The sequence below is a fragment of the Ostrea edulis genome, chromosome 7 (genome assembly GCF_947568905.1).
Source record: "Ostrea edulis chromosome 7, xbOstEdul1.1, whole genome shotgun sequence".
Lineage (NCBI taxonomy): Eukaryota > Metazoa > Mollusca > Bivalvia > Ostreida > Ostreidae > Ostrea > Ostrea edulis.
In genome coordinates this window covers 17,654,464-17,678,186 of record NC_079170.1, presented here as the reverse complement: position 1 = coordinate 17,678,186, position 23,723 = coordinate 17,654,464, and the positions used below count along the sequence as shown (strand labels likewise).

The window sequence follows — 23,723 nt, the reverse complement described above, 5'->3', positions numbered from 1 at the left end:
CTACAAAAAGAAGTTGATGCAGTCCCAAAGCATGATGTGATTATCATCATGGGTGACACAAATGCCAAAGTCGGAACATCTAATACTGGTTGGGAAAGAGTAATGGGCTGCAATGGAGTTGGAATTATGAATGAAAATGGAGCTAGACTTGCAGAATTTTGTGCACTTAACAACTGTGTAATAAGTGGAACACTTTTCAAGCACAAAGACATACACAAGTACACATGGGAGTCACCAAATGGCAGGGATAAGAACCAAATTGACCACATCATCATTAATGGTAGATATAAAAAATCATTGCAGGATGTAAGAGCGATGAGAGGGGCAGACGCAAACAGCGATCACCATCTAGTTGTCTGCAAAGTGAAACTAAAACTGAACAGAAACAGAAAACAAAGTAAGAGCATACAAAAAGCATATGATATCAACAAGCTGAAGTCTCACACTGTATGTAGGGCATTCCAATTGGATTTGAAAAATCGCTTTCAGAATTTAAGCGAAAACGAAGACTCCGTAGACAGTCATTGGACAAAAATATCAAATGCATACAACGAGAGTGCTGAAAACATCCTTGGGTATAAGAAACGAAAACAGAAAGAGTGGATTCAAGATACCACAATAACAGCAATAGAAGAAAGAAGGAAAATAAAATAAGAAATTAATCAAGCTAGCTCTGAAAGAATTAAAGAACGAAAGAGAGAGCAATATCAGGAGAAGGAGAAGGAGGTCAAGCGCAAAGCTAGAGCTGATAGAAGGAAATGGCTTGACGATATAGCCTTCGAGGCAGAGGAAGCAGCATCACAGAACAGGTTAAGTGAGCTATATCAACTTACCAAACAAATAACTAATAACAAACGAAACAAAGCTACCGGAGTAAGATCTAAAGATGGCACACTCTTAATACAAGAAGAAGATACACTGAACAGATGGAAGGAGCATTTTGAAGAAGTGCTAAATGTTCCTGTAGAGAATACAAGATTACCAGAAGACTGCCAAATAGCCAGTTCTCCCGCTATCGAGACAATCAACACCTCACATATAACAGCAGATGAAATCAAAAAAGCTATTAAGAAACTTAAAACCAGAAAAAGTCCAGGCATAGACAACATTAATCCAGAACTTATTAAGGAAAGCATTGGGACCTCGACCAAACATCTACTTAAACTGTTCAATAGAATTATAGATGAAAAGGAAGTGCCATTGGATTGGAAACGATCATTGATTGTCAAATTACCCCCCCCCCCCCCAAAGGGGACTTGACACTGTGTGACAACTATAGAGGAATTTCCCTGCTGTCAGTACCATCCAAGGTCTTCTCCAGAATCATCATTGATAGAATTAGGGAAGGTGTTGAAGAACTGAGAGACGAGCAGGCTGCCTTCCGTAGTGGGAGGGGCACAACAGAGCAAGTTTACATTCTAAGAAACATCCTAAAACAATGCCAGGAATGGAACGCCCCTCTGTATATTAATTTTATAGATTTCAAGAAGGCCTTCGACAGCATCATTCAAGAAAAAATGTGGATGATATTAAAGCACTATGGCATACCAGAAACATTCATCAATATCATAAAGAACATGTATGATGGAAGCAGATGCTGCGTGCTAGAAGATGGCAAAACATCGGACTGGTTCGAGGTAAAATCTGGGGTCAAACAAGGCTGTGTCATGTCAGGATTCCTCTTCATTATCATTGTTGACCGGATAATGAGAAATACAAACAACAGAAATCGAGGCATCAGATGGAAATTCACCAGCAGACTGGAAGATCTCGACTATGCTGATGACCTCGCCTTATTATCCAGCCGATTCGCTGATTTGCAAGAAAAGACTGAAAGACTGCACACAGTAGCCAAATACACCGGCCTAAACATCAATGCCAAGAAAACAATGACAATGAGAATGAACTGCAAAACCAATCAAAAGGTGAAAATCGATAACAAGGAAGTAGAAGACACCGATTCCTTCTTATACCTTGGAGCTACTATGGACAAAACTGGTGGCACCGAATTTGATATAACCAGAAGACTCGGGCTTGCAAGATCAGCCTTCAGTGCACTAAACAAGATCTGGAAGTCGTTTAAATTCAAAACTGATACTAAACTGCGCCTCTTCAACACCAATGTAATATCTGTCCTCCTGTACTGTGCAGAGTTATGGCGAACAACTAAAAAAGACGAGGAAAGATTAGATACCTTCCAGCGCAAATGCCTTCGTAGAAGACTCAACACCTACTGGCCAGAGAAGATCTCAAATGATGATCTCTATAGACGGACAAATACCATACCATTGTCAATCAGCATCGAAGTCCGTAGATGGAGATGGATTGGCCATGTTCTGCGAAGGAACAACAACAGAAATATAAAGATTGCACTAACATGGACGCCAGAAGGGAAGAGGAGAACTGGAAGACCAAGGAATACCTGGCGAAGGACAGTTGAAAGCGAAAGGAACAATCTCGGATGGACCACTTGGCAGAGAGCTGAAGTCGTGGCAGCAGACAGGTCAAGATGGCGAGGGATGTTGGCCGGCCTCAAGAGTCCATAGGGACCAGAGAGGATATGTATGTATATAATCGTTACGGATAGCTGGTCACGGCTGTCAGACCGGTTTGTAAATGCTTACGTGTTAGTTCTGACCAGGCCGTGGAAGTGGGAAGGTGTGTCCGCCCAATGTGTGAAAATGATAGACCTGTGTGGTCGAGAGTTTTACCTGTGTGGTTTACTGGGCCTGCGTTGTATGTACATTTAGAACGGGTGTTCGAATGATGTTCCTGTGTGGAAAGTGAGAACACAATTTTAAGCATTTCGACAGCGGTAAGTGTGAACTGTTTATTTTTGTTTACTTTAGGAAATTTTGTTACTCTTTTTAAATTTATGTAACCAGTTTATTTGTATTACACAATATATCCGACATATGCAAGTTTTCAGTGTATATAATGTATATGTAAAAACCCCAACTGTTACTGTGTAATTATAGGTGACCAGCTGTGTGTGCTATTGTATGGCTCGAGCAGGTGCTCGCAACATGTATAACATGGCGTTCTGAGATATTTGAACAGCGTTGGAGAACGACCTATAGAAATACAGAAAATACGTTCACGGCTACAGAAACGTTGAGCGAGTGATGGACAAAGTGTCACCACGTGTCTGAAGACAGCCAACGACTGTTGTGTAAAGTGTGGTAACTCTTTAGTCAACGTATTTTGTTTCGCCATCCTGTGTAACATATTTCGAATTCGAGAGACAAGTCTGCTGGTTTTCTTACATAAGGCAACATAACGTAACATTTAGCTTTACGCGGGTACACGTGTAATCGTCTGTAAATTCATATTTTTTGTTTTGTTATATTTTTGTTTTGTTTTTGTGTGTATGAGTGTTGTTGTGTGTATGAGTGTAGATGTTACTTGCTATATTAGTGAGCACGATTATAAACTTATTTGCACATACTCTTGATCTATCTTCAAAGAACGGTTTGCAGCGAGGGATTATTTCCATACCATTATCACAAATTGTGACATCCTCAAACTCTTTTTTTTTTTTTTATCATATCAAATAATCTTTTGGAGTATGATAGGTGGTGTCCTTCAGATTCGGTATTTTCCTCTTCACCTTGAGGGGCAAGTGGGTGGGAAAAGTTGGTGCCCAATGCATCGTGTCGTGTGCAACAGGACTATATTTGGCATCTCAACCATTTTAAATATGTTTGACCAATAAAAATGATGGGGGATGACCTCAGGTCACTTGCTATTCTGATCACCTGTCGTCCGTCCGTCTATCTATAAACTTTTAACATTTTCATTTTCTTCTTCAAAACCACTGGGCCAATTTCATTCAAACTTGGTATAAATCATTCATGGGTGACGGAAATTCAAGTTTAATCAAACGAAGGACCATGCCTCCTCCAAAGGGGAGATAATCACGAAAATAGAGTGGGGTTATTTAAGAACTTCTTCTCGAGAACCATTGGGTCTAAAAAGTTCAAATTTACATGAAAGTTTCCCGACAGTGCAAATTCATGTTTGTTCAAATCATGCCCCCCCCCCTCCCCCAAGTGGAAACTTGCATGAAAGCTTCCTGATATAGAGCAGATTCAAGTTTGTTCAAATCATGCCCCCCCCCCCCCCTCCCTGGGATCTGGTAGAATCACAATAGGGGATCAAAGTTTTACATACACATATCTATGAAAATCTTCTTCTCAAAAACCACTGGGTCAGAAAAGTTTAGATATGTGAAAGCTTTTTACATGTGAATATATAGGGACAATCTTTAAAATTATTATTCTCAAGAACCAATTAATGGTACAGAAAAGTTTAATTTTACAGGAAAGCTCCCTGACATACAGTAGATCCAAGTTTGTGCAATTCATGGTCCTTGGGGGTAGTGTGTGGCCACAATGAGGGATCAAAGTGTTAAATATGCTGATATATGGGGGAAATCTTTTTTAAAATCTCTTGAACTATTCAAGTTAGGGCTTTCATATTTTGTAGACACATTTTTTACAAAAAGGCCTTTCATGTGATGCAATGGTGTGTGATCTTGTGACCTTGACCTGGAAATTTGACCTACTTTTAATAAAAATCTGACCTATAAAATATGTCCTGAACTATTCTATAGATCTTTCATATCTTGTATATATATTTCTTATGGCAAGACCTTTCATTTGGTACCATGATCTTTGACCTTGTGACCTTGAACTCGGAGTTTGACTTACTTTTAAAAAAACATAACTCATTAAATATATTTGGAACTATTTCAGGTGGGGTTTTCACATTTTGTATATATATTCTTTTTGGCAAGACCTTGTACATAATGGTGTTTGATTTTTTGACATTGTAGTTTGGCCTGAACTATTTGAGGTATAGGGCTTTCATATTTTTTTTATATATAGGTTCTTCATGGCAAGACCTTCTTACTTTGCAAAGCTTGACCTTGACCTGGAGTTTGACCTACCTTTCATAAATAAATTCTTATACCTGTTTAATATCCCCATAACTATTTAAGACAGAGCTTTCATATTCTGTATATACTGGGTTTCTTATGGCAGGGTATTGACATCATACCACGATCAATGACCCCGTGACCCTAGTCTTATCCAGAACAGCAAGATCATGTTGTCATATTGGTGTTGAGGTATCTCTGTGTTATGAAAATTAGTTTTCAGTTATGTATGTTCTGAAGCTAGGTAGGGGCCGGTCAACATTTTTTATGGGAATAAAGATTGATAAAAAAAACCATTTAAAAATCACAGCAGCTGAACAACGACATGGCCAAGATTACTCGGGTGTACGATGTAGCCCATGGGCCTCTTGTTACATTCATGCAGCGTGTGTATAGTACTTATATTCTAAGGCGGAAAAACATGCATCCTATGTTGAAAATAAAGTAAGTAAACTCAATATTGACACCTTTATGGAATAAAGTGTAACCATTTCTCTTTTCATTTGTGTATTGTAGACCTTTTATTCAGTTAGAATTATGCGTATCAAAATACAGCTTATTCTATGCTATATTTTGAAATGAAATTACTTAAGAACCCAAAATTTCCCGGGGGTGGGTGGGTGGTCCTCTGTGCCCCCCCCCCTCCACAAGCTTTGCCCTTGTCTCACTGCAGGCTTAAAGGTTTCTCTCAGACCTCTTGGCCCTGGGGATCCCCCCCCCCAACGAAATCCCAGGATACATCCACCCTTGATTCTGGCCTGCCTTTTGAAATAGTATATTTTTTTTTGTTAAGAGTATTAGGCCCTGCGGTTTGATTTTTTTGGAGCACGTTTGCTTGAGATAATTTCTTGTAAATCATCTGGTATCTCACCTGTATGAATTTTGAACATGGTAATCATTTTTTTTTTTAAGGAGGAATATTACAACAGAGACATTTGATATGGATGAAAAGTGGAGGATATGTACAACAATATATTTTGAAATTGAAAACTTTAAAATATACTTTATTTAGTCCAAAAATACAATATTAGTAGAAAGTAATCTGGAAAAAAAATTTAAAACCCTACTGGACTCGATCCCGCGATCTATAGTTCTGCATTCGACACGCTAACTGCCTGAACTACCCACCTATAGGCGATTTGATTAGAAGAAATATATAAATATTGTTGATATTTATTTTCACTCGTGTTTCAAAAGGAAGTCAGCCATTATGACAATGTAGTAAACCTCCTTAAATAGCGTCTATTTTTGAAAAGTTTTCTTCCTGTTTCGGAATAAAGTGATTTTCTAGAAGCCAAATGTGGAAGACCAGTAACGCTGTATCGGTGATTGGTATATACGTTTGCAGGTTTTTCTACATCACACAAAGATCAAATATATATACCTGAAACAATTAACAAAAACATATTCAAGCGAGGTCTTTTAAAAAAAGAAAGAATTCCACGTTTTGTTCACACACACACACACACACACAGAGAGAGAGAGAGAGAGAGAGAGAGAGAGAGAGAGAGAGAGAGAGAGCACGATACATGTACTATCGATTTTCGCATACTATTGAAGTTTTTGTTTAGATAACAGACTCCAACATTCACGACGGATCACTTGCCAGATAAGGATCACCTCTTCAAGTCTATTTCCTATCAAGTGCCCGCGGATCCTGCGTGTTTTCTAATCGTGCGTCTGTAACTAATTGATATATAACCCTTGAAATGAATTTCCTGTAGATTTTGAATGAAATATTTAGAGAATTTTATATAATATAGAATTCTCTTGGGGGGGGGGGGGGTATATTTTGTTTCCCCTAAAACAAAAATAAAAATCCTTTTAAGAAAAATCTAAAGATCTAGAATATATATATATATATATATATATATATATATATATATATATATATATATATATTAATTAAAAGAAATAGAATAAACAGTACACAAAGTTAAAAATTTAACGCAAGCGCTTTCATTTTATAATCCTCATGACTTTATGACGTCAAACCATTTCAAAACTATTTTAAAATGTAACGCCTGAGGATTATAAAATGAAAGCGCTTGCGTTAAATTTTTAACTTTGTGTACTGTTTATTCTATTTCTTTTAATATTTTATACCGGACACTGTGATTTTTTTAAAAACACAATTTGGATATATATATATATATATATATATATATATATATATATATATATATATATATATATATATATATATATATATGTGTGTGTGTGTGTGTGTGTGTGTGTGTGTAGTTAATGTTGTAAACTTTTTTTCCCCTCGAATTTCCTTCTTTATTTAAACTGTCTTACTGTTATTATGCCCTCTGGTCCCAAAATTGGAATAAACTTATCTTATCTTATATATATATATATATATATATATATATATATATATATATATATATGATGAATAATCCCAAAAGGAAATAAAATCTCTTACAGATAAACTTTAAAAGATAAATCATCTAGTATTAAAATTCCCATAAAATCTTATCGACACCCCTATATGTTCAAATCCTTCACATAGCAAATTTATTTCACATAAGAACGTAATTCACTTATGATTTTTTTTCTCCAGAGCTCAACATATGAGAAATTGGCTGTTGAAAAGGTAATTTTTATGGCACATTTGATTTTCATGAAAACGAAATGTATTCCATTAATATCAAGTTTTACAAATTAATACAATGATATGACAAAGGCCCAACATATTCATCAAGATATCATTCACACAGATATGCGTAAATTGCATATAAGTACATGAACATATAGCTGAAGAGTAATTTCTGGATAAATTACATTCACACGTATCTATATCTTAAGTACGTTTTGAGATTTAATGATAAAATAAAAATTAGCTTCATATCTAATTTCCCCGGAAAACAGTTAACCAGGTTTTCAACAAAAATTACCCTACGATGGTTGTATTTTTGACAGCGTAATAAAAAATAAAATTCATCTTCAATTTCTCCTATATCGCCGAAATTACAAAGTCGTTCATGTGTTGGTATGGACAAGAGTCTACCCCATTATAAAAATCAAATGGGTATAAAGTAAACTAAGAACGACTTAGCCTCGATTTTAACCCTTGTGTTGGTTAATTTCATTGGTCAAACTTTGTGACTTCTTGGCCAATCATGAAAAAGATTTTCAGTTTATGCACTCCAGAATTTGCTATATTTAGCCGTTTGGAGAAGGTATGTCTGTTGTAATAATGCTGAAAAATGTTTATTATTTTGCAACTGGTTGCTTTTATGATATCGTAGTTCCAACCATGATGAGCCGAGAATGATACCCGCGTGACCTGAATTCCATATGCACGCTCCGAATCCATGTCAGGGATGCACTCTGTAACTAATTATCCATGTTTACTCGAACTCGAATATCGACCAACAAATTTATGATTATGGATATCATACAAAATTTGATTGCATGCGTTTGATGTGCATCGTTTTGTTTCTCCGTATCACCATTCCGCACGGACGATATATAATTCGAAAAATAGAGAATTTGGTCGTCAAAACATCATTGCCCTAGATAAATATTTTAACAATAAGCAGGCATGTTGACATGCCTGGCGGAGTGTGAAACTTGCATTGTAGAATTTACTTTCATGTTGTCTAGAGTGATGCAGCATTAAAGTATTGTAGGTGGCCGGTCACTGATGTACACATGGATAGAAATTCACCTGTGTGTATTTGTATTATATCACAACAATAGTGAATATTTACATGTGAATTTATTAACTTAAGTCAAAATGTAAGTCAGATTGCCATGTCAGAAATCTCTCAGTCTGTTAATCTGTCACTGTTACAAGCTTCAAGTTTGAAATAAATTTTGAATAGCTACACATCATTACTGGGATTATAGTACATAAAATTAAATTACTCAATACATTTAAATTGATGAAATGAATTCATCCCTTACAATGCTTTAAAGTGAGTGGTGTGGTGCTTTTTGGACACATTATCAAGCAAATGTATTTAAGGTTTAATCATTTAGTTAAAGTATTGAATTTCTGCTATTTACAGTAGTAAGTTTCTTACATTTGATATATGAAATGTTGCTATTAATCCATACTAATTAAGATTTTGTTAATATATGAAAATGTTCGTGATGTTATTTCATTAGTACATAAATTATATATATTTTTTTATTTTCCAGGATGGAGAAGAAAGAATTCAAATGCGAACAACCTTAAATAAACCAAAATCCTTTCTAAAATGAAAAAGGTAATAGTTTTTTATTTCTGAAATAGTCAAACCGCATTGTCTTGAACTCGATGGGACTGAGGAAAAAAACTTCAAGGTATCCGAGGATTCGAGATATTGAGGGTAAAATACTTAAAGAATATGTGGTTGGGACTCCCGAATCACTTTGACGTATCTATGGTATTTGAGATATCTAAAATAATACCATATTTATATAGCACCCTTTTCATACACTATGTACGCTCAAAGGTGCTTTACAATGCATATCTAAGAGTTCTTGTCTTTGATGGATTTGATATAAATATATTGACAATATTCAAATGTTTTGATAGGATGTTAATACATAACACAGATATTAATGGAACTTTCCTCGGATTTTTCGTAAAATATTCTTTTATTTCATTGTTCGCATAACTTTTAGAATAAGATAAATGGCATGAGAACTAACTTGTATTGTACAATAGCTGTATCACTGGCTCTTTCTGGTTGTTAAACGTTGAGTGCATCTGCCACAGTGGTATAATTCTTCTGCAATTGTGCAACCATTTTTCTCTTAACCTTAGATTCATTGCATTGTTTTAGGGGCTGTAAATCAATTTTAAAGTATCTGAGTATCTTTGATTTCCTAGCTTATGTAGTATTTATATACAGACCTTGCCCAACATCATATTTAAATTTTGATATAAGAGGTGGGATTTTTTTTTTTTATCAAATAACATAAATTTCATTAACTTTTCTCTGAAAAATTTCAAGGTCTAAAGTGTAAGTCATAAAGTTTACATGCTAGGAGTTTTCGTAGGTCAGCTGCATAAGTTCCATTTACCTATTAAGATATCCTTAGCTGGAAAATGGTAGATGTGTTGTCTCAATTCAATTCTTATAACATGCCAATGTACCAAGGATCTAAAGTAAATTGTCCTTTGCGAATTGTCCAATAGATTCTCTCCCACTTTAATTTGGGATATATCCTAAAATGTAAGGAATATTGTAATGAATTGATACCTTTTGTTATTTGATATATTATATACAATATAACGTTTATTTTGTGGTAGGAAATTTTTGCAATCTGATCCCTAAAAGATTTTAGATATCAAATTATATTCTGCATTTTGAATTTCTGCGTTTGTATTATTCCTATACACAGTATTGATATATATTTTTTTAGATTGTAATTTTTGCGGATTTTACCTATCTGAAAAATTCTGCAAAATATGGACAACCACAGAAAATCCCTATTATACATCATTTGATTGATACTCATCAGAAATAGTTGTGAATAAAAACACATTACTTTAACATTCAGAGTTTTTAACCACACAGAAAAATATCTATTTCTACATTTTCTCTTCAGTGTACAGTGTACATGAATGCAATTAAAATTTGAGAAACTACAAAAACCACACATTAACCTTAATATACCATATTTATAGTATAAGTGGAAAGTTCTTAAATGAGCGAATGGTAAATTTTATGTTTTATTCTATTTTTATCACTACAAGTGATGGGGGATACTGGAAACCATTCAGTATGATATACGATTATGATAATCTCCTTTGTCTCTTGAGCAAAGTGGTATAAACGAAGGGAGGAAATTTAATTTTAAGGATCATGGTTGAAGTCTAAGGCCCCATTTTGGTTTTTGGAAATTTTTACTGATAAAGGAACATTTAAGGGAGAAAACCTAGATTATGTATTAAATACTTAGATCACTTTATTCCCTTATTGGAAGATAGACTACATGAGTTGCTTCATTATCTTTTATGCATCAAGTAGTGCAACAAAGTTTAATTGCAGCAGGAGACTAGCACTTATCAAAATATTACCTAACACTAATGATTATAGTGTGTATTTGTTTTGTATTACAGCTGAAGAGACGAATTGATATATATCTGAGTCACTGCCTTGTATGATGGGATAAAGAAGGAAGAAGATATGAGAACATACAAAGAACCCAAGCGAATTGATAAGCCACGAATCAGGGATTCAGCTATCAGACAGCTAAATGACGCTGCAAAGTTTGCTGCAATTCATTCTGCTGCTATCAGTTTGCGAGAAGACGAAGAAAATGCCAGAAAATGTATAGAAGAAGACCGTCCAAGTGGATCATGTGATAATCATGTGATCCAAGACTTTAGTGCTGAGAGAAATGTTGTCATCAACTGTCAGACGGAGAGTTATAAAACAGAGGTTTCCTTGACAACAGGAACAGTTACGATCACAGAAGTGGCTAACAAGCCATTTTCACTCCCTAGTAGTGAGCCAAAAAATCAAGCAGATGATAAAGATTCTTCATTTTCTTCATCTCTTTCATCCATCCCGACAGACTCTTACATCTCATCTGATGGTAAACTCAGTGACCTTGACAACTCAGGAATTTCTACCCATGATCCTCCACTCTCACCACAGCAAACCACAGAAAATGGAGTGGATGAAGAAGAAAAGAAAAGTGATCCTGAAGAGCCAGTGCCTGAGAAGAAGGATTCTGCTCTCACAACTACAGAGAAAAAGAAGGTGTCAAAACCTGTCAAAAAGAAAGCAGTGATAGACAATATTAAGAAAAAGTCTCCTAAGGAGACTGTCAAGAAGGTTCCAGTGAAAAAGAAAGTGAAACAAAATTCTCCTGAAGTAAAAACTATCAAAAATAAGACTGCTAAAGGAAGAAAGAAAGCAAATGCAACAGTGGCAAATGACTGTAATGCCATTGATTTATCCTTAGGTGATAACAGCAAAACTGATGAAAGTGGATCGTCAGTCTCTCCTCGAGCATCAAAAAGGACACCCAAAAAGAATCGTAAATATCACAGTGATGAAGACGAACTATTCCAGAATCTTGAAGATGGTAGCCCAAGTCGCAAGAGGTCTGCAAGAGCAGTGAAGAAGAGGAAGATCAACTTTAATGAGGATGATGATGACGAGTTTGAGGATGAACATTTTGATTTTGAATTAGACATTTCTGCTGAGAAAGTGGAGATGCCAAAGTCAAAACCTCCGCCAAAGAAATTAAGAAAGGTGGAGTTGAATAGTGAATTTGATGATGAAGAAGAAGACAATAATACTATGGTCACTTCTGATTTAATTCCGAAACCCAAAAAAATAAAGGGATCGAAAAAAGTCAAAACCAAAACTAATGGTGATGATGTAGAGACTGATCATATAGAAAAGGTGGACGATGAAAAACAAAGTCCTCCTAAGAAAAAGAAAGTGACAAAGAAAAGGAAGGTGGATACTGTGACAGAAAAAGACACTGAGGAAAAATATAGTGCTACAAGTGAAGTGAAACCTCCAAAGAAAAAGCGACCACCAAAGAAAAAAGTGGAGAAAAATTTGGAGAGTAAAGAAAATCTTGAGGATATCAAAGAGGAAGAAGATGGTGCTGAAATTGAAGAGAAAAAGGATCCGGTGCTGATTGCTTGTCCTTTGTGTGGACATCTGTCACGAAGTAAGAGTGCAAATACACGGCACATCAGACGGTGTGTGGATATTCCTAGAACAGACAATGTGGTGGGAAAAACCACAGGGGATAAAGTGGATAAGGATGAGGAGAAAAAAGAAAGTGTGGATGAAAAGGAGAACCAGCAGGAGAAAGACAGTATCAATGTCCAGGAAGAAACCGAAAATTCAAGTCTGGAAGTGAAACCAAAAATGGAAGAGGAAGAAGATGAGGGCGATGAAGAAAAAGACCATTTGGATTCTAGTTTTGATGTATCGGGGGATGAGGATGAAGGGGAGGACAAGCATATGATGGACTTAAAACTGTCCGGTCCCAAAAAATCAATAAACATAGAAACTCTAATGAAAAAACAAAGCCCTGATACCACTTTTAAATGTGAACATTGTGAGTATGCCACTCCCAAGCGAGCCATGCTAGGGAGACATCTAAGGACTCATGGGATATACGTCTGCCTTCGATGCAATTTGGTTTATGATTCCAAGGAGGTTCTCAAGGAGCATGTCTTAAAAGAGCATAAAGATCGTGCAGATTATAAACTATGTAGAAAATGCAGTCGGTATATTCGCTGTCATGAAATATCATTAGAAAAACATATGGAGGAGTGTACAGGACCTGTGCCATTTAAGTGTAAATTCTGTGAGAAAGAGTTTAAGTACGAATCGTCATTAAAATCTCATATCATTCGCCATGATCCAGATGCACCCAAACGCTTCAACTGTCCACAGTGTACATATAAATCAAATTACAAAGCCAATCTCAAAAAGCATTTAAAAAACATTCACAATACAGAACGTGTCAAAAAAGAGTTCCCCTGTACATTTGAAAACTGTGAAAAGAAATTTCACACGGAAGACAATTTGAAACGGCATTTGAAATTTCATTCGGATGTGAGGAATTTCCCGTGTCCTCAGTGTCCTAAACGTTTCAAAACTTCGGCAGCTTTAAGGGGTCATGTGATTGTGCACGACCCTGCTCGTCCATTTAAGTGCAATATCAATGATTGTACAAAAGACTTCAGATCCAAAAAACTCTTGAAAAATCACATGGAAGAATATCACAACCTAACTGATAAGAAATTTCCATGTGATTTTGAGGGATGCAAATTTACTTTCTTTAAAAGGAGTCATTTGCAAAGACACAAAATTTCCCACACAGGTCAGTATATTTAAGCAGTTGCCATGATTTGATACTGTACGGTACATAAAAGGTGTGAATTCTGACACCCACAGCTGATATTCATGTTCATTGTAATTTAATACTTCAGTTCGTACAATTTGTTTCCACCATAAATCTGAAGTTAGCCATGGATTTGATGTGCTTTTTTTTTTGTTGTTGTTGGAATAGAGAATCTGATGACTTTAAAGTAATGCTATTAATCCATGGAATGGAATTTTCTGAGTTCAAAACTTGTTAATTGTCAGAGTTAATACTACGTAATTAAAGATTAGCAAATTGCATATATTCTGAAACATTTTAAGATTCCATTAGAAAATGTAAGTTGCAGAATGATACATCTGTTAAAGAAATGTCAAGTGTGTGTCTTATGTATGAAAAGCAGGGGCTTGTTTTATTTCACTGAGTGACTGGAAACATTGTCTTTTTCTGATTATTGTCTTCTTTATCAGTAATCATTCTATGGATTGTGTTTTATAGGGGAGCGAAAGTTTGGCTGCTCGGTGTGTGGGAAGGGTTTCAGGCATGCAGATAACTTGAAAGTGCACATGAGGCAGCATACGAATGAAAAGCCAGTGGCTTGTCATCTCTGCAGCTTCACCTGTAGACAGAAAAGCTCGCTCCAGTATCACCTACACAAGTTTCATGGAATTGCTCCAAAACCAAAGAAAGCTAAAAAGACGGTGGATACAAATGTCACTGCATCGTCGACAGACAGCAAGCCAATCCTCTCGTCTTCTGAGTTCAAGGAAAACCACACAGATCTGCTGGAGAGGACTGAAAATAGTTTTGATACTAAACCTTTGACTCCTAAACTAAAACCGGAAAATCCTATGGACTTGTATGAATTCCGGTCTGATGAAGAGTTTGATGATGACTCAGTATTGCTGCCTTTACGACAAGATAAAACATCCACACCAATACGTCATGAGAAGATCTCGTATTTATCACATACATCAAAATCGGATCTTTTAGATGTGACTTCAAAGAGTTTGGACTTTGATGATGAGGACAAACTCAGTGATATTGATACTCAGAAAGACAGTAAAAAACTCAAAGATGAAAATGAGATGGAGCCAAAAACTACAAAGGATGAGAAAGAGGAGGAGGATGAACCAGAAATAACCACTGCCAAAACCCAGAAACCGAAGAAATCACCAGGTAGGAAGAAAAAGGTGAAAGCTACCGAAACCAAATCTTCCGTATCGAAACCGGATGAGGAGAACTCCAAACCAGAGGAATGGGAGGAGGTAAACAATGAGAAATCAGTCAAATCCGTCAAACCAAAGGCCAAGCGTGGAAGGAAGCCCAAACCCAAGCCTGAACCAGGTAATCTTTTCTAGCATGTTTTTGGATATTGGTTTGGTTTGAACTTTATTGAAAAAGACAAAAGTGTTTATCAAAATGTACATAAATACTGAAAAATGCAAATCACTTGCTCTGTGCAATGATTCACCTAGTAACCACAAGGAAGCGTCAAGCTCTGAAGGCAGACATCTTAGTTTTACAGAGCATATTGATCAAAATGGTAAACATAGTTATTAAAGGTGAATTTTGGTATGAACTTCATAACAAAAAATATGTATAGGCTATGCATGCACCGCATATTTTCGCTGCCCTTTAAAGATTGACTTTGAAGTCATCCCCATACCAAACCATATTATACAAAAATAACTTGCACTCCCTAATTTGAATTTAAACAATCAGAGACTAAAATACACTAAGTTAGTTTGATACAATAAAAAATTGAAGACTGTTATGTTCAATTCCATGAGTATGATGGAGATTTGGGATCCCAATTGATACAACTTGAGCTCTATGTTAATCACTGTTTTGGAATTCACAACATGTTCATACAGTGAAGCAAAGAAGAAAAGAGACATGTTCATGAAATAGTATGACAATTAACTTTTTGCCAAGTCCTATACTGGCAAAATTGATCTTTTAACTAAAAACTTGAGCTGCCTAGCTATTACTTTGACTTTTCAATTAATGAAATACGAAGTTTCAGATTCTTGTGTAGTTCAGAAGTCATGATAAAGTTTTAAAGATGCAGAGGGATAAACTAAATTTAGGGGCATGAAAAATCTTTATTTCCATAACCTAGAAAGTGATACATGACTCAAGAATTTATTTTATTCGTTTCAGCCGCAGACACTGTTGATGAGAAGACTGACTCAGAGAAAGCCCCTGTCAAACCTCCAAGGAAAAAACCAGGTAAACAAATAATTGTATGGGAAAAGAGTTTCTGATTATGTCACTAATGTGGGATATAAAACATGCGAAAAATAAAGTAATCATGGTTATAAACATAGTTAAACATTTTTAGTTATTTATTTAGTACAGTATTCAATTTTCAGATTAACACTTAATGATATTTTTTTTTGAATTATCGTAACTTATGCAATAGTTTATTGGCTTTTTTTATGTTGTTTGTCAAATTTTCCAAAGTTACAGTCTTTTTCCAAAAGCAGTAGACTAATTTCAATTAGAATTTGCACATAGCATTCATTAGTAGAAGGGAATCGGATACTTTCCAAGAGAAAACTGCAGTAGATTCCTTATTTTAATTGAGTACTTGATCTCGAGATGTGACTTGGAAACCTCAAATCACCAGCACATGAATTTGTGAATGGATTGTTGATCAAAAGCTTTTACATGAAATTCAGCAATATAAAAATAAGAGCAAGTGATTTTATTTTGGGAGTGATACTTTTTGTTAAATTTTTAAAATAAATAAATCCTAATGAAAACATTTTGTTTCAGATGAAATAGTTTTCATATTAAATAAGTTACTTTGGAAAACAAAATAATAAATGTTACCACCCACACACACACAAATAACACTTATATCTGTTTAGTGCAACACTTCAGATTGGTCAGTTGAAATTCCTATTGCCGGACTTGAGATTTCTCAAACTTTTATTGTGGTTCTGTGGATGTCGAGTTTTCTTGAATCATTGGGGAAATAATCAGATGATGACATTGCTTGGTCAGAACCCTCAGGTTTGTTGAAACCCTGAATCTGAACCAGAGTGTGACCACAAAAAGGGTTGAAATTTAGGGAATCTGAACCAGAGTGTGACCACAAAAAGGGTTGGAATTTAGGGAATCTGAACCAGAGTGTGACCACAAAAAGGGTTGAAATTTAGGAAAGTCGACTGTGTTAATTGGTCAATGTGATTTAGAATTTGTCAATTAAAGCACAGCCTCTGGGTTAGAGTGGGGTAACAGAAAGGGTTAAGAGTTTTACATTGGAAGATACAAGTAATAGAATAGGAGATATTTCAAATTAACATGTATTGAAGTCTCCTTATGTGGTAGTTTCTTAGGGGCGAGATCAAAAGTTCAATGTCTGACAAAAACCTACATTCGCATAGTTTTCACCAAGACCTCCCCCCTCCCCTTAAACTAAATATGATGAATGTTGAAACTAATCGATTAACAAGTAAAAACATGAGTAATACTCTGTGTAACTTTTCTACTGTTTATTCACAACTGAAAGTGTACATTAAAACTGTTAGGTCTAAATTTTAAGTAAAATGTAATTTTATTATGTGGTTTTTATAAGTCGCTTGTCTTTTATTTTTCCACTAAAGTTTAATCGATGTAAGATGACAGAAATTTACAGAAGATTTTATCCCCCTCCTCCTAACTATTTGAATTTAGATTTTTATTCTACATCGATCTTTTGATCTTGCACCTTAGGACATTTTATTCAATATGGGGTCAGAAAATGGTATTTAAACTTTTTAAGAATTTGTTTACATCAAATTGAGGACAACCCTGGTGAGCATTATGGCTCATGGGCCCCACTGTTTTAAAGATTGTCTTACAGGTAGTTAGTGTATTTGATATTGCCATTTAAAAGTCTGGTAGTTTATAGTGATTTTCTTTTCTTTTACTTTCAGGTCCGAAACCTAAAAATAAATTGAAATCACCAGAAGAAGCTGTGAAGATACCAAAGAAGCGTGGACCCAAAAAGAAGAAACCAACGGTAGATGAAGACTTACCAGAAGAGGAGCCAAGGTCACCACAAAAGAAAAAACGCAAATACGTACGCAAAAAGAAAACAGAAAAACAGACGGAAGAAAAGAAGACGAAGGGTGGGAAGAAAACAGAAGGTGCTGAGAGTCAGGAAACAGAAGCGGAAGATACTATTATATACAGTGAGCTGGAACATAATACTGCTAACGAGGATGATGGGGAAGCTACAGAAATTGAAGGCTTCAATGAAGAGGAAGGAGGCAGTAAAAGTCCAGGTTCATCCAAGTCCTTCAGAAGAGATTCCCCTCAAGAGTTTGTGGAAGAGGAAAAAGAGATCGAGGAGGAAAAGGCAATGAGTGAAGAGGAAAAGGTAATCATGAGTAAAGAGGAAAAGCCAATGAGTGAAGAGGAAAAGGAGAAGGAGAAAGTGGAGGAGCCAGTAGAAACAAAGCCAGTGAAAGAAGATGAAGAAAAGAGGACAAGTGAGGTAGACAGTGACAGAATGAGCAGTGGGGTTGATACCGATTTTGAGGATGATTTGAAACCACCGCCTGCTCCTAGACCTCCCCCTGTGGTAGAAAGTGATGAGGGAGATATTGAATCGGGGCCTGAGGATACAGACACTCCTGGCCGAGATTTTGAATCCACTCCACCTAAATCAGTGCAGAACCACAGTGTGCAGAGTCTTCCTGGCAGGGATTATGAATCCACACCAAGAGATTATGAATCTACTCCCCCCAAGTCTGTGCAACCAGATAGTGTTCCCAATTATGGCAGCAATGAAAACAAAAATGATGTCATGTCCCCACCATCTAAGGGATACTCCAGTGTTGAAGCAGCTAAACGGGATCTTTCCATCGACTCTCAAAATGAAGATCGGGAGATGTCCAATCCTGTGCCTAGTAACATCAGCTACCCACAGGCGGGATCTGTGGAGCTCCCACCATCAGTGGCCAGTAATCCTCCTCAAGCATCACAACCCAACACCGGCTATGGGTCACAATCGGAATCGGCCATGCCTGAGGTTGACAAAGATTATCTTGGACAGTATCTCCAGCAGTTTGATTCTGGTGGGAGGTCATCAGATGACAATAGCCGACTCAACCCGTCTGTGGAAAGACCTACTGAACATATCAACATTCCCACATCGCCCCAAGACAAAGAGTTACCTCCCCTGAATTTGAGCTCTTCAGTCCCACCTCTGAACCTTACCACCACTCCTGATCGTGACTCCATGCATAGTAAAGGAGCAGACTTGTCAAATAAGAGGATGGAGATTTTGGCATGTGATAGACAACAAGAGGAGCATTTCCAGCAGAGGTCTGAAAATCCAAGTCGTTCATCAGAGCGAATCCCTGATAATGTATATGACAGCCTGTCCTCGATGAACTCCTACTTATCTGGATCAAGAGAAAATCCATCACTCTTTCCTCCAACAACTAGTTCATCATATGCATTCTCTGAGAGTGACTCTATTCTGCAGCGACAAAGAATGACAACCCCATTCCTAACTCAAAGTGACCCAAATGCTTTACAAAACCTTCATAGAATGGCTGATTCTGCCCTCACAGCAAACAACCCAGCATCTCTCCTTAGACGCCCGACTACAGTTCCTTCCAGGGAGGAGATTTTTCCTCCACCGTCAGCTGTCTCTCAAACCATGGCCCGTAACCCCTTTCATACCTCATGGACCCAAGATGTCCGACACCCACACTGGACTCAGGCGTCTTACTTGCAGAGACAGACAGGGTCCACTACGAACCCTCTCTTTCCAAAAGACAACTACCTCCCAGGAAGAGATTTCATGTTCGACACATCTAGGCGTACTGTGGCAGAGAGGAACATGTTCCCAGGGTTATCACAGACACAGAGACCAGATCTCCCTCACGAGACGTTTCCAGGATTTGAGTTTGGATACTTTGGGAGCCACGGTTATCCTGGCGCCCCTCCACTGGATTACACTCGCTCCTCTTCACAAACGGCTCAGAAGACATTTGATGAGAGATATAGGCAGACAGCCACAGGAATGGGAGACTTCAGGACTCTGCCTCCATCTTCCTCCTCGGACATGTTCAGGTCCATGAATCCATCTTTTAACTTTGATAAATACATGTATAGCAGAGACCCTGTATATCATCCACAACACGTGGGAGACACTACCAACAGCCCGTTCTTAACTCATGGAGTTCCGTCACAACATGCAATGTTCGAGAGGGACTACACTCGGGGCTTTTATCACCAAAACAGTCCGTACAGCTTTATGAATGACAAGCCCTATGCTGCTGCTGCAGCCGCTGCATCAGCCAAGTTGACCCACTCCTCCACCCCCGGGATGGGACAGGAAAGAGACTTTGTGCCACGCCCCAACACTGCTGCAGCTGCTGCTTCTGACAGTCAGATACCTATGCAGGATCCGTATCGACACCCAATGCTCTATAACATGATGAATCGGTACTTTGAATCATGAGACATAGTTAAGTAGTTTCAAAAATTCAGTTGGAGAATTCTCAAAATGATTGGAGGCCAGAATACTTAGTGAAAGTGTACTGGGGAAAAAAGTGCAGTGAATGGAGTTCAAGAAAAGCATTGATTTTTCCTCTCTTTGGAAAAGTAACAGGGACGGTTTATATGATACGATAGAGCTGTCAGAGAAAGTCCGAGTTGACCTAAACAAAGGATGTTGTGTATATAAGTGTTTCACAAAAATTTCAGTTTGTGTTGTGATACAGTGTAGATAGAGTGTATAAATTATTATTGTATCTCTGAGGAATTGACCGTGTGGATTGTACAGAATACCCAAGGCCTATCTAAAAAGTGCATGTATAATTTGTGTGTAAGTGAAATCCCCCCCTAGACTTGTATAAAAAATGTGTTGTGAAATCCTATCATTCAGTAGGTGTTGTTATATGCTTATTATTACTGCGGGAGCAGCATAAAAGTGTGTACTTAAAAAGGTAGATATGTGAATTGTATACAACTATTTATCTGCAATAAACCTTTGTATCCATTGCATATAGGATAGATTCAGTATTTTATGAAATCTGTGTAGACACAGAATATGTGTGCACATTTACGTGCCTCTGGTAGCAAAAGTAGGTCAATTATTTTAAAGTCTTATGTGGATACTACTATTGCAAATTCAAAATGTTAATCAACAGTGCGATCTCATCCTGATTCATCTTTTCATGGGCTTTAAATTATCTATTTTTGTACAAGTATGTGAAATCAGCTTTTGAACTAATGGGGAAAACTATTTGTCTTGTGATGTTCATATGGTCTGTAGGTTCTTGGAATCATGTGACCTCTGTGATCATGTGATGACCTATCAGAATGCTTGTCTTATTCATTTAAAACCATGACATACTCTGTACAGTTTATCATCAGGTGCTGCAAGTCAGACACAAAGCTTTAGTGCTAAGGCTACTGTAAAAACAATGTCTAAAGAATTTTAAGACTGTACGTATTAGTACAACAGTAAGGGGTGTACATACTATGTTTTGGTGCATAATTTTGTGCAATGTTAGAAATCATTTCAGCATTTTTTTTTTTTTTATTTGCATAATGTCGGAAAATCTTGGAACAAATTGTTTTATATCCATATACACACATTTTAAAGCTCATCATTTTTCACGCTCACAAAAAATATTTTGTTTCACTATTTCATATTTGATTGGTTACTCTTCATGTGTACAAAATGACCATCTCCAATTTATACTGGTTGTATTGTCTAAGTGTGTGCATTTGTGACATGACTGTATCCTGGTGACTCGTAAGAAATACATTTTATATATATACACACACATCAAGTATTTATTCGTGAAAAGTTGATGTAAATTTGTATCTTTATAATAACAAAACAGCACCGTTAATGGATAAGTCTTGTCTGTGTTTTATCATTTTGCAGGTGGATTTTTTTTATTTTTTATTTTTTTTGCTTATTTGAACAAACTAGAACAATGATCACCTGCCAGGTTCAAAATAGTTTTTCTCAGCAAAATATCTTTTTGAATTGGTTTTTACATTGTACTTTGTTAATCAAAATGTTAGTCATAATGCATGTGTCTGTTCTTAAATCTAGTGTGTCCCCATCTTGAATTTCAAATGTACACTTCTCACATTTATCATGGAAGCAAAAAAGGTATTGTAGGTGTTTGTTTGCACTCGGAAAAATTCACATTGAATCCTTATGATCACCAAAAACTGGCCTGCAGTATGGAATGCTAGGTTTGCTTTTAACTGTTTTGTTTTACTTGCAACATGGTCTTCGAATCCAATTAACTGAAAAGTAAATATTTTCACATCATATATTTTTTTCTCAGGGTTTATCACCAGTATTTTATTTCTTAGGTTACCTCTCTTATCATAAAGGCATTATGGGTAGTCACCAAAAGTTACGTACATACTCGTTAGAAAACAATTTTATTTTTTTTATGAGAATTTGTCACTTTGGGAAGGGGGGGGGTTGCTTTTGTTGAGTAAAATGCAAGTCATCAGAAAATAAATTCTCTCAGACAGAAAAGGTTGATTTCACATTTCTTTTTTTTTTCTAGAATTTTTTTTTTATTATTAAAATGCTTTAGTTTAAATGATTTTTATCTGTTATTATGTTGGCTGTAAAGACCGTCAGTTTTACCTAATTTTGTTACTTTTGTACCTCTCCATGTTGATTTTCTTAGGTTAACGATGTAGGATATTATCTGCTGAATTGTTTGTTTTTTTTGTATACACTGTATGTTTTATTTGTAAATATTATATATATTATTGTGTGAATTTTTTGTGTTGTTATTGCGATATATATTATACATTCATTATCATTATATAAATATTTATAATATATATACATAGTTATTGGCAATTCTGCTTGTTGTTTGATAGTAGACAAAAAAAAAATGTGAATGTTGTTAAGTTATGTCCCTTTAAAGTTTTTTATTATAAATTTTATGCTGTAAACTTAATGTTTGTGCAAAAAAAAAAAATTCTTTTCCTTCTGTAAATGTACTTGGGACAAAGACCATGTGAATGCTAAAAAAAATAGCTCCCATTTATATATATAGCATAGATCATTAGAGATAGTTTTAGAAAATAAAACATTTTACTACATCTGACTGATGTACTTTTCTTCATGTCACGTAGGATCATATTGGTGGTGAGAAGTATTAGGAGATTGTATTCAACTGTAAAGGAATTAGATATTGACCAATTCTCCTGATTATAGTTGATGTTGAAAGGTATGCAAGTTGGTTGAATGGCGCTTTTATTTAGAAACCCTCTGAAAACAACTATGCTGCATGTTAAACCTATCATACAGTTTTTAAAGATATCTTCACTGCATGATAAACTTATCATCCAATCGAAGATAATTCCAATGCTTGTAAACTAACAGTCAAAGATAATCCACTACTTTTTAAAGACACACAGTCAAAGTTCCTTCTGCTGCTTGTAAAACTTCTAGTCAAAGATTAGTCTACTGCCTGTAGGACTAGTATAGTGGAAGATAACTTCACTGCTTGTAAAATTTATAATTGCAGATAGTCCACTGCTTGTACAATGTTACAGGGGTTTCAACAGTCTCATTTAAAGTCTGCATTTCATAAATTTTGTGGTTGTTAAAGTGATCTAGTTTGCCAATACAACCTATCATTAGGTCAAATGCTGTCGGACATGTTTCATACTGATTGTTAAGCTGTTCTTGGCACACTGATTTTGACAATGGATTACTCCATTTACCTGATCAAGACATGGGGCTCGTGGTGGGTGTGTGACTGGTCGACAGGGATGCTCACTTCTCCTAGGCACCTGATCCCACCTCTGGTATATCCAGGGGTTCATGGTTGCCCAACTCTTTATTTTGTATTCTTTATAGGAGTTATGAGATTGATCAGTCTTCGTTATCTTCACCTTTCATATAGTCAAAAATAGTCCACTGCTTGTAAAACTTGTGCAGTTGAAGATTACTCCACTACTTGTAAAA

General features: G+C 36.2%; 1 protein-coding gene across 3 annotated transcripts; it reads left to right on the top strand.

Annotated features, from left to right (window-relative positions):
- Positions 1-8,035: 8,035 nt before the first annotated feature.
- On the top strand, positions 8,036-22,857 carry LOC125654356 (uncharacterized). Of its 3 annotated transcripts, none has more exons than XM_048884299.2 (6): positions 8,036-8,127; positions 9,095-9,162; positions 11,007-13,747; positions 14,246-15,094; positions 15,914-15,982; positions 17,677-22,857. In XM_048884299.2, the coding sequence occupies exons 3-6, from the start codon at positions 11,074-11,076 to the stop codon at positions 20,217-20,219; spliced, it is 6,135 nt and encodes a 2,044-aa protein (XP_048740256.2). In that variant the 5' UTR covers positions 8,036-8,127; positions 9,095-9,162; positions 11,007-11,073; the 3' UTR covers positions 20,220-22,857. The 3 variants fall into 3 exon arrangements, with proteins under 3 accessions (XP_048740256.2, XP_055999525.1, XP_055999524.1); XM_056143549.1 differs by having other exon boundaries at positions 8,101-8,280; XM_056143550.1 differs by having other exon boundaries at positions 8,078-8,127; positions 9,095-13,747.
- The last annotated feature ends 866 nt before the right edge of the window (positions 22,858-23,723 follow it).

Coding starts and splice junctions, on each gene's coding strand:
- LOC125654356 (XM_048884299.2), top strand. CDS start 11,074: ATGAGAACATACAAAGAACCCAAGCGAATTGATAAGCCACGAATCAGG. Junction 13,748..14,245: donor ACACAAAATTTCCCACACAG/GTCAGTATATTT, acceptor TGTGTTTTATAG/GGGAGCGAAAGTTTGGCTGC. Junction 15,095..15,913: donor CAAACCCAAGCCTGAACCAG/GTAATCTTTTCT, acceptor TATTCGTTTCAG/CCGCAGACACTGTTGATGAG.